This window comes from Carlito syrichta, unplaced genomic scaffold, assembly GCF_000164805.1.
Source record: "Carlito syrichta isolate Samal-C Ts95f unplaced genomic scaffold, Tarsius_syrichta-2.0.1 Scaffold307339, whole genome shotgun sequence".
Lineage (NCBI taxonomy): Eukaryota > Metazoa > Chordata > Mammalia > Primates > Tarsiidae > Carlito > Carlito syrichta.
The window spans coordinates 436,883-449,970 of NW_007251435.1; the positions used below are offsets into that span (position 1 = coordinate 436,883).

Below are 13,088 nucleotides of genomic sequence, written 5' to 3' on the forward strand. Positions count from 1 at the left end.
GTAAAGAAATCTTAAGAAATTAAATAATTTAGGTAACTGTTTGGTTAAATAATTAAACAATCACGTTTAAATTATTTTGAAAATAATTTTTAGGGGCAAAGCCCTTGAGTTCCCTCCCACTGTGGGAGCTTTTTTGTCCTCTAAATAAATCCTTACTCTAAAAAACTGTAAATAATAATTTTTAGTTTTTAAAATATATTTATCCTATGCAACGTAACATTTTGAAATGTGTGAGCTGGGCTCGGTGGCTCAGCCTGTAATCCCGCACTTTGGGAGGCTGAGGTGAGTGGATTGCCTGAGCCCATGGGTTCGAGACCCGCCTGGGCAACTTGGTGAGCCCTCATCTCTACAATAAATCAAAAAATTAGCCGGGTGTGGTAGCATGCACCTGCAGCTTCAGCTACTTGGAAGGCTGAGGCGAAAGAATCGCCGGAGCCCAGCAGGTCGAGACTGCCATGGCCGGGAGCAACCACTGCAGTCCAGCCTGGGTGACAGAGTGAGACTTCAACTCAAAAAAAAAGAAATGTGTGTACATGGTGAAATGGCTAAATTGAGCTGATTAACACATATTTTACCTCACTTATTTTTGTGGTGAGAACACTCAAATCCACTATTTTAGCAGTCTTCAAGGATAGAGTACGTTGTTATTAACTATAGTCACCAACAGATCTCTTTTTTTTTTTTCTGAGTCAGAGTCTCTGTTGCTCAGGCTGGAGTGCAGTAGCACGATCATGGCTACTGCAGTCTCAACCTGCTGGGGTCGGGATCCTTCCACCTCGGCCCTCCAAATAGCTGGAACTACAGACGTGCACCACCGTGCCCAGTTAATTTTAAAGACTGTATTGTAGAGACAAGGTCTCACTATGTTGCCCAGGATGGTCTTGAATACCTGACTCAGCAATCCTCTTACCTCTGCCTTCCAAAATGCTGGGATTGCAAGCGTGAGCTACTACGCCCAGCTCCACTAAACCTCTTGAATTTATTCCTCCTGTCTGAAATTTTGTATCCTTTGACCAACATTTCCTCAACCTCCCTTCCCAGTCTCTGGTAGCCACCATTCTGCCCTCTGCTTGTGTGAGTTCAACTTTCTTTTTTTCTTTTTGAGTTGGAGTCTCACTCTTGCCCAGGCTGGAGTGCAGTGGCATGCTCATGGCCACTGCAGCTTTGACCTGTTGGGCTCTGGTGATCCTTCCATCTCATCCTTCCAAGTAGCTGGAACTACAGGAGCATGCCACCACGCCCAGCTGGTTTTTTGATTTACTGTAGAGACAAGGTCTCGCCAAGTTGCCCCAGCTGGTCTCAAACTTGTGGACTCAGGCAGTCCTTTCACCTTGGTTTCCCAAAGTGCTGGGATTATAGGCATGAGCCACCGGCCTGAGTTCAACTTCCTTAGATTCCACATATAAGTGAGACCATGTGTGGTTTGTCTTTCTGTGCCTGGTCATTTCACTTAGCATAATGTCCTCTAGCTTCATGCATGTTGTCATAAATGACAAGATTTTCTTTTTTGTAGCTGAATAGTATCCCATTGTATATATACATACGTTGGGTATATATACCACATTTTCTTCATCCCTTTGTCCATTGCTGGACTCTTAGGTTGACACCATGTCTTGGCAATGAACATGACAGTGCAGGTGTCTCTTTCACATACTGATTCCTTTCCTTTGGATATACACCCTGTAGTGGGATTGCTGGATCATGTGGTGGTTCTGTTTTTAATTTTTGAGGAACCTCCGTACCGCTTTCCATAATGGCTATACTAATTTATATTTCCACCAACAGTGTGCTTTTCTTCAAATTCTTGTCAACACTTATTTTTTGTCTTTTTGATAAAAGTCATTCTAACAAGCATGAGGTGACATTTCATTGTGTTTTTGGTTTTTTTTTTTTTTTAGTTAGAGTCTTACTCTGTCGCCCAGGCTGGAGTGCAGTGGCCGTCCCGGCCACCGCAGCCTCCACCTGCTGGGCTCCGGTGATCCTTCCACCTCAGCCTTCCGAATAGCCGGAATTACAGGCATGCGCTACCACGCCCGGCTGATTTTTTGATTTACTGTAGAGATGAGGTCTCGCTGCCCAGGCGGGTCACGAACCCCGGGGCTCAGGCAATCCACTCACCTCAGCCTCCCAAAGGTGCAGGATTACAGGCTGAGCCACCGAGCCCGGCTCATTGTGTTTTTTATTTTAGTTTCCGTGTTGAGTGATGTTGAGCACTTTTTCATAAACCTGTTGACTATTTGTATATCTTTTAAGAAATGTCTATTCAGGTCCTTTGTCTGTTTTTTAGTTGAGTTTTTTGTTTGCTTTTGAGTTGTTTGAGTTCCATACGTATTTTGGATATTGACCTCTTATTAAATGTGTACTTTGCATATATTTTCTCCCATTCTGTAGGTTGTCTTTTTATTCTGTTGATTGTTTCCTTTACTGTGCAGAAGCTTTTTGAGTTTGACATAATCCCATCTGCCTGTTTTTGCTTTTGTTGCTTGTGCTTTTAGGGTCAAAAATCATTGCCCTGACTGGCAGAGTGCAGTGGCTCACGCCTATAAATGCAGCACATTGGGAGGTAGGAGGATTGCTTGAGCCCAGAAGTTCGAGACCAGCCTAGGCAACATAGTAAGATCTCATCTCTACAAAAAAATAAAAAAATTTACTGGGTGTGGTGGCACACACTAGTAGTTCAATCTACTTGGAAGGTTGAGGCCAGAGGATAGCCTGAGCCCAGGAAGTCGAAGCTGCAGTGAGTTGTGATTGTGCCACTATACTTCAGTCTGGGTGACAGAGTGAAACCCTGATTCTAATAATGATAATAATAATAATAATAACATTAATAACAATAACAACAACAATTGCCCAGACCACTATGGAGCTTTCCTCCTATGTTTTCTTCTAGTAGTTTCATAGCTTCAGGTCTTATATTTAATTCTTTAATCCATTTTAAGCCGATTTTTTTATATGGTGTGAGATAAGGGTGTGATTTCATTCTTCTGCATATAGATATCCTATTTTCCCAGTACCTTTTATTGAAGAGACAGTCTTTGTTCCCCTGTTGAGTGTTCTTGGCACACCTTTGTTGAAAATCAATTGACTATAAATGTGTGAATTTATTTCTGGACTTTCTATTCTGTTCTGTTGTTCTGTTGGTCTGTCTGTTTTTATACCATAACCATGCTGTTTTGGTTACTATAGCTTTCTAGTATATTTTGAAGTCAGGTAGTGAGATAGCTTTAGCTTTGTTCTTTTTGTTCAAGATTGCTTTGGTTATTTGGTGTCTTTTGTGGTTCCATATGAATTTTAGGATTTAAAACAAATTTGTGAAAAATATTATTGGAACTTTGATAGGGATTGCATTGACTCGGTAGATTGCTTTGGGTAGTATGAACATTTTAACAATATTTTTGTTTTTTTGTTTGTTTGTTTTTGTTTTTTTGAGTTGAAGTCTCACTCTATCACCCAGACAGGAGTGTAGTGGCCGCTCCCGGCCACTGCAGTCTCAACCTGCTGGGCTCCGACAATCCTTCCGCCTCAGCCTTCCAAGTAGCTGGAATTACAGGCGCGCGCTACCACACCCGGCTAATTTTTTGATTATTGTAGAGATGAGGTCTCACCAAGTTGCCCAGGCGGGTCTTGAACCCGCGGGCTCAGGCAATTCACTTACCTCAGCCTCCCAAAGCACGGGATTACAGGCTAAGCCACCGAGCCCAGCTTCATTTTAACAATATTAATTCTTCTTATCCATATATAAAGAATTTATTTTCTTTTTTTGTATCTTCTTCAGTTTCTTTCATTGATGCTTTATAGTTTTCAGTGTACAGGTCTTTCACTTCTTTGATTAAATTTATTCCTAAGTATTTTATTTTGGGGGAGGTAGCTATTATAAATGGGATTGTTTTCTTGATTTCTTTTTTAAATAGTTTGTTGTTAGGCTATAGAAGTGCTACTGATTTCTCTGCATTTCTTCTTTACCTAACTTATTGAGAGTTTTTATCCTGAAGGGATGCTGAATGTCTAATGCTTTTTCTGTATCTAATGAGATGATGATCATATGTTTGTTTTGTTTTGTTTGAGTTAAAATCTCACTCTGTCACCAAGACTGGAGTGCAGTGGCACACTCATGGCCACCACAGCCTTGACTTGCTGGGCTCAGGTAACCCTTCTGCCTCAGCCTTTCAAGTAGCTGGAACCACAGGCATGTGACATCATGCCTGGCTAATTTTTTGATTTATTGTAGAGATGAGGTCTCACCAAGTTGCTCAGGCTGGTCTCCAACCCCTGGGCTCAGGCAATCCTCTCATCTCCACTTCCAAAGTGCTGGGATTACAGGCATGAGCCATGGTGCCCAGTGATCATATGGTTGATTTCTTTCACTCTTTTAATGTGGTATATTGCCTCTATTGATTTGCAGATATTGAACTATCTTTGCATCCTAGGGCTAAATTCTCCTTGATCGTGGTGAATGGTCCTTTTAAAGTATTGTTAAAGTTTGTTTGCTGGAAATTCTTTTCTTTCTTTTTTTTTAAGACAGGATCTTGCTGTCCACCTCAACCTTCTGAGTAGCTAGGCCTACAGTCACACACCATCATGTTTAGTTTGTTTGCTAGTATTTTGTTCAGGATTTTTTTTTTTTGAGTTGGAGTATCACTCTGTTGCCCAGACTGGAGTGCAGTGACTGCTCCTGGCCACCGTAGCCTCGACCTGCTGGGCTCCGGTGATCCTTCCACCTCAGCCTTCCGAGTAGCTGGAATTACAGGCGTGCACTACCACGCCCGGCTGATTTTTTTGATTTATTGTAGAGATGAGGTCTCGCTGCCCAGGCAGGTCTCGAACCCGCGGGTTCAGGCAATCCACTCACCTCAGCCTCCCAAAGGTGTGGGATTACAGCCTGAGCCTGGCCAGGATTTTTTTTTTTTGAGCTGGAGTCTTACTCTGTTGACCAGGCTGGAGTACAGTGGCATATTCATGGCCACTGCAGCCTCAGCCTGCTGGGGGAGACCTTTCCACCTCAGCCTTCCAGGTAGCTGGAACTACAGGTGTGTGCCACCACACTTGGCTAATTTTTTGATTATTGTAGAGATGAGGTCTTGCCAAATTGCCTGGACTGGTCTTGTGCCCCTGGGTTCAGGCAGTCCTCTCGCCTCTGCCTTCCAAATTGCTGGGATTACAGGCCTGAGCCACTGTGCCTGGTTTTGTTCAGAATTTTTGCATATATATTTATCAAGGATATTGACAGTATTTTTTTTCTTGTAGTATCCTTATTTGGCTTTGAAAATCAGGGTAATGATGGCCTTGATTTTCAATTTTATTTAAATAAAATCATGTAATGTTGCTTCTTATGCTTAATATTATGCTTGTGATCCCACACTTTGGGAGGCTGAGGTGAGTGGATTGCCTGAGCCCGCGGGTTCGAGACTCGCCTGGGCAACTTGGCGAGACCTCATCTTTACAATAAATCAAAAACTAGCCAGGCGTGGTAGCGCATGCCTGTAGTTCCAGCTACTTGGAAGGCTGAGGCGGAAGGATCGCCAGAGCCCAGCAGGTCTATGCTGCGGTGGCTGGGAGTGGCCACTGCACTCCAGTCTGGGTGACAGAGTGAGACTCCAACTCAAAAAAAAATTAATATACTTGTGAGATCTATCCATAGGATTGCATGCAACAACAATTTATTCATTTTCATTACTGTTTAGCATTACATCATATAAATATATGACAATGTACTTATTCATTCTTTCGGCCGATGGACATTTAGGTTGTTTCTAATTTTTAACTATAACAAATTCTATTGTGATAAACATTCTTGTACTTTATTTCGGTGAATATGTGCATACATTTCTGTTGGATATAGTTTTAGAAATGGAGTTACTAGATTATATAAAAGTATGTGTTTTGTTCAGCTTTAGTAGATATAGTCAAATGGTTTTGCAAAGTGATTTTACCAGTTTTCATACTCACCAATAATGTATTAGAGCTCCAGTTGGGAGTGTGTGTGTGTGTGTGTGTGTGTGTGTGTGTGTGTGTGTGTTGCTTTTCCCTTTAGCCATTTTAGTGGGGGTATAGTGGTATCTCTCTATGGTTTTAATTTGCATTTCCTTGAAGATTAGTGAAGTTGTTCTTTTTCTTCCACTTATTGGCCATCTGGAAATGCTCTTTTCTTATGTTTTCTCCTCCTCCTTCTTTTTTCTTCTTCTTGTTGGGGTCTCGCTCTTTTGCCCAGGCTGTAGTGCAGTGGCATGATCACAGCTCACTGCAGCCTCAACCTCCTGGGCTTAACCTCCTTCTGCCTCAGCCTCTAGAGTAGCTGGGACTACAGCAGCATGCCACCACACCTGGCTAATTTTTTCAATTTTTTGTAGAAATGAGGTCTCAGTATGTTGTCTGGGCTGATCTCAAACTTCTGGGCTCAAGCAGTTCTCCCACCTCTGCCTCCAGATATGCTGAGATTACAGGCATGAGCCACCATACCTAGCCTTTTCGTTTTCTTCTAATAGCATTTTTCCTTTACCTTTCAGCTAGATTTGTAATCTATGTGGAATTAGGTTGTGTACAGTGTGAGGTAGGGGGTCAAGCTGTGTGGATAGCCAGTTGACCCAGCACCATTTATTGAAAAGATAATCCTTTCCCCAACACACTGTGGTATCACCTTTGTCTTAAATCAAGAGTCCTTATACTTGTGGCTTATTTCTGGACTCTCCCTTCTGTTCCATTGGTCTGTCTACCCCTGTACCAGTACCACACTGTCTAATGACTGGAACTTCGTTATCTGTCTCGTTAGCTGGTAGTATGAGTCCTCTAGCCTATTCTCTTCATATGGCTCTGGCTACTATTGGCCCTTTATATGCTGGCTTTGAGGTCCTCTTGCTGTTGCCCTTGGGCTCAGCTGTGTCCTCTGGTTCTTATCATATGACTGAGGCTGATGCAGGCTCCATTATTCCACCCCTTAGAGGCTCAGAGAGGTAAGTGTCTTGCCCCTGCCACACAGCTCTAGAGCCTGGTCTGGGCTTGTCTTTCATGGTCTGCTGTAATACTAGGCGTTCCACCCACACCACTGGTGACTTAGTGTTTTTCTTTACATTGCCCTCTTTTCCCCCCTGGTAGTTCTGAAAAGAAACTGTGTATCTACTGTAAATGGAAAATCAGTATTACTCTCTATAAATACAAAAAGTAAGGATCTTAAAAATAAAAACAATAGCTTCATTCAGTTCTGGCCAGATGCTGTTGCTCGTGGAAGGCTCTTGTGAGAAACAGACTCACCTGTCCAAAATCAAAGGATGAACACGGAGACGCGGGATACAGCAGAAGAGAGACAGTAATGGCGGTCTTGCAAGATCGGGTGTCTGGTAGGCAGGCACACCCAGAATGGTTACAACAAGCAGTGTATTCCCCTAGTGTGCAAGTCCCGCCCCCATTTCCTCATTGGCTGAGTACTCTGGGTTATACAATCTTCCCATACGTCACTTAAGTTCTATTATTCCGTTATAAGGCATTCATTGTCCCTTTCCCTCTTTTCCTGCCCATGAAAAGGACCCGCCAAATGTCCTGAGGAGTGAGAAGAACCAGAAAGTAAAAAGAACAATGAGCTGATGACCAGCCATCATTTTAAGAAGTTGGGGTGCTCCTGGGTTTTGTTTGTTAAGGGACTTGCCAGGAATGTGTACTTTCTTGGGTGGCCATATCTGCAAGCTTGTTAAGCAACTTTTGTTAAGCAGTTCTTGGAAAATGAATCACTTAGGCTATCCTTACCCTCTCGGACTGAGGCCTGCTTCTCCTTGGCTCGGTAGGAGATGGGCAAGGGCTATAAGGGGTTTAAGATATGCTGGGCCAAACTGAGCTCTCTTTGAGAGAGAACTGGGCAGGAATGACCATTCTTACTCCCCTATTGCCCATCTGGGTGCCCCCTAAAACAATCACAGCGTTAACCCAGGCTTGGTGGGAGATGAATCTGGAGACTTGGGATCCATGTAACAGTCTGTGGACTCTGGGCAAGTTCCTTGATGTTTCCATCTACAAAATGGCTTTGGTGGCTGTCCTGCCCAGAGAAGGCTCTCTGATATCAGCCCTCCTGTCCTGCAGCTGGGGAGGTTAGGCTCTTACTGCACCTGTGCACAGCCAGGCTGTCCCCGCCACCTACAGCAGGTCCAGAGACCAGCAGACTAGGCCACAGCCTCCTGGGCAGCCCAGCCCTCCTCCAGCACCACTTCCCTGGTGAGGGCAGACCGAGCTTCCCCTGGCCAGGCCCAGGAGCAGAGGCCACTTTCTTTTTGTTCTCTGCTGTTCTGCCACGGTAGAGGCTGGAACCTCGTAGAGGCTGGAACCTAGTAGCACTCAGGGGAGGCTTAATGATTGACAGCGACTCGGAAGGTTCCCAACTTGCTCAAGGACACACAGCAGCTAAATGGTGCACCTGGGACTCAAACGCAGGTCTCACTGACCTGCTGGAAGACTGGTTCCTGGAAGTCTCTGGCTGGCACCCCAGCCCCCTCTTTCTGACCCAGCTTCACTCTTGGTCCACGTGGGCCTCACTTTGCCAGGCTGGGTTCGAATCACTGCGCGCTCTCACGCCTCTGAGCCTTGACTTGAGTTGTTCCCTGGGCCTGGAATGGCCTTTCTCTCCCGCTTCTGTGGCCAGACCTTGGTGAAAGCTTCCCTGCATTCCTCTTGCCGGAGCCTCTGAAATGACACTTGCGCCATTCTGCTATTCTGTCTTGTGTCTGTTCGTCACACTAGATTAAAGTTCCTTGGAGTAGGAATCCTGAATTGTTTTTGCCCCCACCCCCAAACCTGGCAGGTATCTGGACGTATCATCGATGAAGCCCAGATGTAGATCACCTGGCATTGATCGTCCTTGGGGCTCAACGTGTTAAAGAATGCAGAATGCTGTTCTGTGTGATGGTGTCTCATTTGATCCCCACGGAAGCCCAGTGGCTGTGGCGCATTGTCTTCTTCCAGACAAGGACCCTGCAGACCAGAGGGGGCATGTGGCCTGCCCAAGGTCTCAGCTTAGACCGGCAGTGAGAACTAAGGCCGTGTCTCCAACAGGAGCTGGAGGAGGGCTCGGCTGCAGTGCAAGGCGCCAGGGCTGCAGCTCCAACCGTGGGGTTGTGGGCACCAGCTGGCACCCAGCACTCAGGAGGGGGAGCTAGGCCCAGGCTAGTGGATGGGGTGGCCCCAGTCCTCAGCACACCTAGGAAAGCGGGTGCCCTTGGGGTCCCTGTGGGAGTCGCTGCCATTCCTTGAGCTCACTGCTCCCATCCCTGAAGAAATTTCTCCCGCGCTCACCTTTGCTGGTTTATTCAACAGTTATGAATCCCCTGCCCCTCAACGCTGGGCCCTGGGAATACAGGGACAAGGTGGCAGGCCCTGGGAATACAGGCACAAGGTGGGCAGGGGAGGCGGACAGACCATGTGCAGTTGGGGTACGGCGTAATGGGCACTGCCCCAGAGGCTTCAGGCTGGCAGAGGTGGAGGTTGAATGGTGAAGGAATGGTGTGTGTACAGACCCGGAACTGCCAGCTGCAGGGAGTGCAGGGATCTCCAAATCCTGGAGCTTGGGCCCAGGTGGAGAAGGGCATGGGTGAAACTGGCAAAGAGAGGGAAGCAGGCAGGCTGGCAGGGCAGCTGGGGGGGGCTTGGACTGTACTGAACCTCCCCCAGGGGTTGTGTCTGGCCCAAACAGTATAGACAGGAAGTGGTTTGGCCCGAAACTTGGGTCCAGAAAGGCAAGGATGGGGGCTTGGAAAGCTGCTTTCCATCCCCTTTTTTATCTGTGGTTTTGATGCCTATGCGTGGAGCTGCTGGGAGAGAGCTGTGACCCATGGGTGTCAGCCCAGTGGACACAGTGGCGGTGACCTTGGGGCAGATGGAGGGTGCAGGGGGGCAGTCTGTGCAAAGGCCAGGCACTGGAAGAGTCTGGCATAAGTAGGCCAGGGTCAGCCTGATGGCAGAGGTGAGGCTGGAGGGATGGCTCAGGGCGTCAGACCCTTGCCAGCCAGGCCTGGCCCCTGCCCTCCTGGGCCCTGGTCTAGCCAGGCTTTCCCTTGTCAGCCTCCAGCTCCCCTCCCAGCAGCATACACCCCCCTTCTCCCCTGTGTGTCCTAGAGAGCAGCCAGACCCTCTTTCTCTGCCAGCCTGGCTGTGTGATCTGAGCTGCCTTGCTCCCCTGTCTGGGCCCTCTGGGCCCTGAAACACTGGAATTGCAAGAGCTGATTTCTGGACTGCTTTCAGCTCCTCTGATCTAATTCTTGCAGCTTAAATTGCTTCCTGAGCTGACCCTGCCGGAAACCCGTGGTGCTAATGACTCTCCTTGGTGACTGCTGGAGCCCTGGAGCTGGCTCTGCAGGCTCCTCCCCTTCCCTCAGGCCTCTGAGACCAGAGGATGGGTGAGAGGGGGCAGGGCTGTCAGCCTCTGGGACAGAGGGGCAGCAAGAGGCGTTAAGTGGTTGGCCTGAGGTCACAGCAGGCCCAATGTGAATGTGGGGGTAGAGCAAGGGCCAAGCCCGCTCTCAGAGCTCTCAGAACCCTTGGCAGGCGGGGACAAGGCGCCCTCCCTACTGTCCATCGGTGTCTGCACACTGCTCGTTCCTGTCCTGTCTCTCTCCTCCGTTCTCTTTCCCTCCCTCAGCGGGCATGTGGGGAGCCCTTGGACCAGAGTGGCAAGGTCCTAAGGCCATGGTGGAGGAACCAAAGGTGGTGGACCCGGGCCCCAGTTTGGGCTCCAGGTTTCCATGGGAACTTGGACATGTCCCTTTACCTCCTGAGCTACGGTTCTCTTTTCTGAAAGATGACAGCAGCGTGCCCACTCAGCACTGTGAGATAATAGTGCACACAGGCCTCTGGCCAGGGGACTTGTCATGGAGGTGCCAGGAAAATGGAACCTGTCTTGGGGATGAGCTGGCTTGGCCCCTCCTCCCTCGCTCCCCTTCCCTCTGGCCTGCCTGGCAGCCTCCTCGGCCTTTGGTTAATACAATGGCAGCTTCCAGGTGCAGCATTCCTATCACAGAGGTCCATGACCTGTTTAAGGTCACCAGCCAGTGAGTGGTGCTACTGGGGTTGATATCCACATCAGTCTTGCTCTCACACGTCATTTCATTAGCCAGTCTCCCTTGCCTCAGTTTCTCTCAGGGTTGGGCTGGGAAAATGGCCTGTATCCCAGTGGGATTTCAGTGTTGCCTTAGCAGGCTCTGGGATGAGTAGATTGAGGGGTGTGATACCCCACTGCAGTCTGGATGGAATCTGAGGGATGGAGTGGCATAGATGGGGGGGTTGTTCAGGTGTGTGTCTGTCTTGGCCCTCCCCATGTTTCAGCCCCCACTGACCGCAGTCCCCCCTCCCCGTTAACCCTCCCTTCCCCTTCCATATGCCTTTCCTGCCCATGTTGGTCCAGTCCGTGTCCCTTGCACTAGGTCAGCAAGTGTCAGGGTGCTTTGCCTGACCCTGGGGAATGGAGGAAGGGCTGAGGAAGGGCTGTGGTGTGGGAGGCAGGGCTGGAGGGAGGGCCAGAGGACAAGTGTGTGACTGAAGGGGTTCTTGGGGCAAGGTTTCCCACACAGACCAGGAACGGACCACTCCCTAGAGGGGAGGGGGACACTGGAGACCAGGCTGCTGGCTTCCTGTGGGTGCAGAACCAGCCAGGGAGCTGCTGGGGCTGGCTGCTCTGATTCAGTACAGGGAGGTCTAGGGAAGCCTGGTCAAACAAAGGAAGGGAGGGAGGCAGGTACGGCCTACCCAGCCCTGAGCTGTGTGTGCTGGGGCCTCTGGGTCACCTCTAAGCATCAGAAACACAAAGAACCCAGGCTGCAGAGTCAGGAAGTCATTCCCTGTCCCCACTCTACCACACATCAGCTGTGTGACCTTGGACAGGCCTCTACCCCTCTCTGAGCCTCTTCTCCTTTCCTGTATGATGGGGACGATGGTGTCTGCTTCACAGGGTTGCACGGGGAGGAGCACGTGGGACGAATGCATGACGGGGACCTCAGGTGCTCAGTGAGTGACGGTCTTCTGCCTTCCTGTCCAGGCATTCCCCTGCCCCTCCCTGGGGCAGTGAGCACCATGTTCTCATGCGTGAAGCCCTACGAGGACCAGAACTACTCGACCCTGAAGCGGGCCTGTCTGCGCAGGAAGGTGCTCTTCGAGGACCCTCACTTCCCCGCCACCGATGACTCGCTCTACTACAAGGGCACCCCGGGGCCCGCTGTCAGGTGGAAGCGGCCCAAGGTCAGTGTCTGGTCCCAGCAGGAGCTGGGATGAGAAGGCCCAGACTCACCCACAAGGCTGGGTCTGTGGGGATGTCGGGGTGGCCGGAGGAGGCATCCCTAGCCCTGGGCTGCTGAGAAAGTGGAGGGGCCGAGACCCTGGGATTTGATCTGGATGGGCAGCCTGGAGAACAGGCTCCAATCCTGGGGCTAACTTGGCCCAGCCAGACCCTCAGCCCTCTCAGGGGCTTAACTTCCTGACAGGGAAAATGGGGCAGTAGCCTGGCAGGGTCACCCTCTCAGGGTCATTTTTGGGATAAAAATGAGGTGATGTATAAACCTTTTATTAGTAAAATGTAGAGTGGTGTCCAAATGTAAGGAATTTCCTGATTTAGTGATTTTGAAATAGACATTTGCGGTGTAAATGAAAAGTATTTACTATGATGATTAATCAATAATAGTAGAAAAAATAATAGTAACTGCAGGGTGTGGTGGTGCATATCTGTAATCCCAGTTACTCAGGAGTCTGAGGTGGGAGAATTGCTTGAGACCATGAATTCAAGGCCAGCCTGGGCAAAACAGTAAGACCCCATTTCTAATTAAAAAAAAAAAAGTCCTCCCCCACCATAGGGTTGTGAGGATTCGAAGAGGTAATTCACGAAAAAGACTGAAATAAAACCGGTGCTCAAAAAACAAAAAAAAAGAAGAAGAAGAAGAATAAGCCGGGCTAAGTGGCTCAGCCTGTAATCCCATGCTTTGAGAGGCTGAGGTGAGTGAATTGCCTGAGCCTGCGGGTTCGAGACCCGCCTGGGCAACTTGGTGAGACCTCATCTCCACAATAAATCAAAAATTAGCCGGGCGTGGTAGCACGCACCTGTAGTTCCAGCTACTTGGAAGGCTGAGGCG

At 48.5% G+C, this 13,088-nt stretch overlaps 1 protein-coding gene across 1 annotated transcript in view; it reads left to right on the forward strand.

The window, feature by feature from the left end:
* CAPN5 (calpain 5) overlaps nucleotides 1–13,088 on the forward strand; it is a 54,897-nt gene that overhangs the window by 4,718 nt on the left and 37,091 nt on the right. The window contains exon 2 of the mRNA XM_008064449.2: nucleotides 12,005–12,204. Within this exon, the coding sequence (XP_008062640.1) occupies nucleotides 12,040–12,204 (165 nt within the window). The 5' untranslated portion in view covers nucleotides 12,005–12,039. The remainder of the gene's footprint in view (nucleotides 1–12,004; nucleotides 12,205–13,088) is intronic.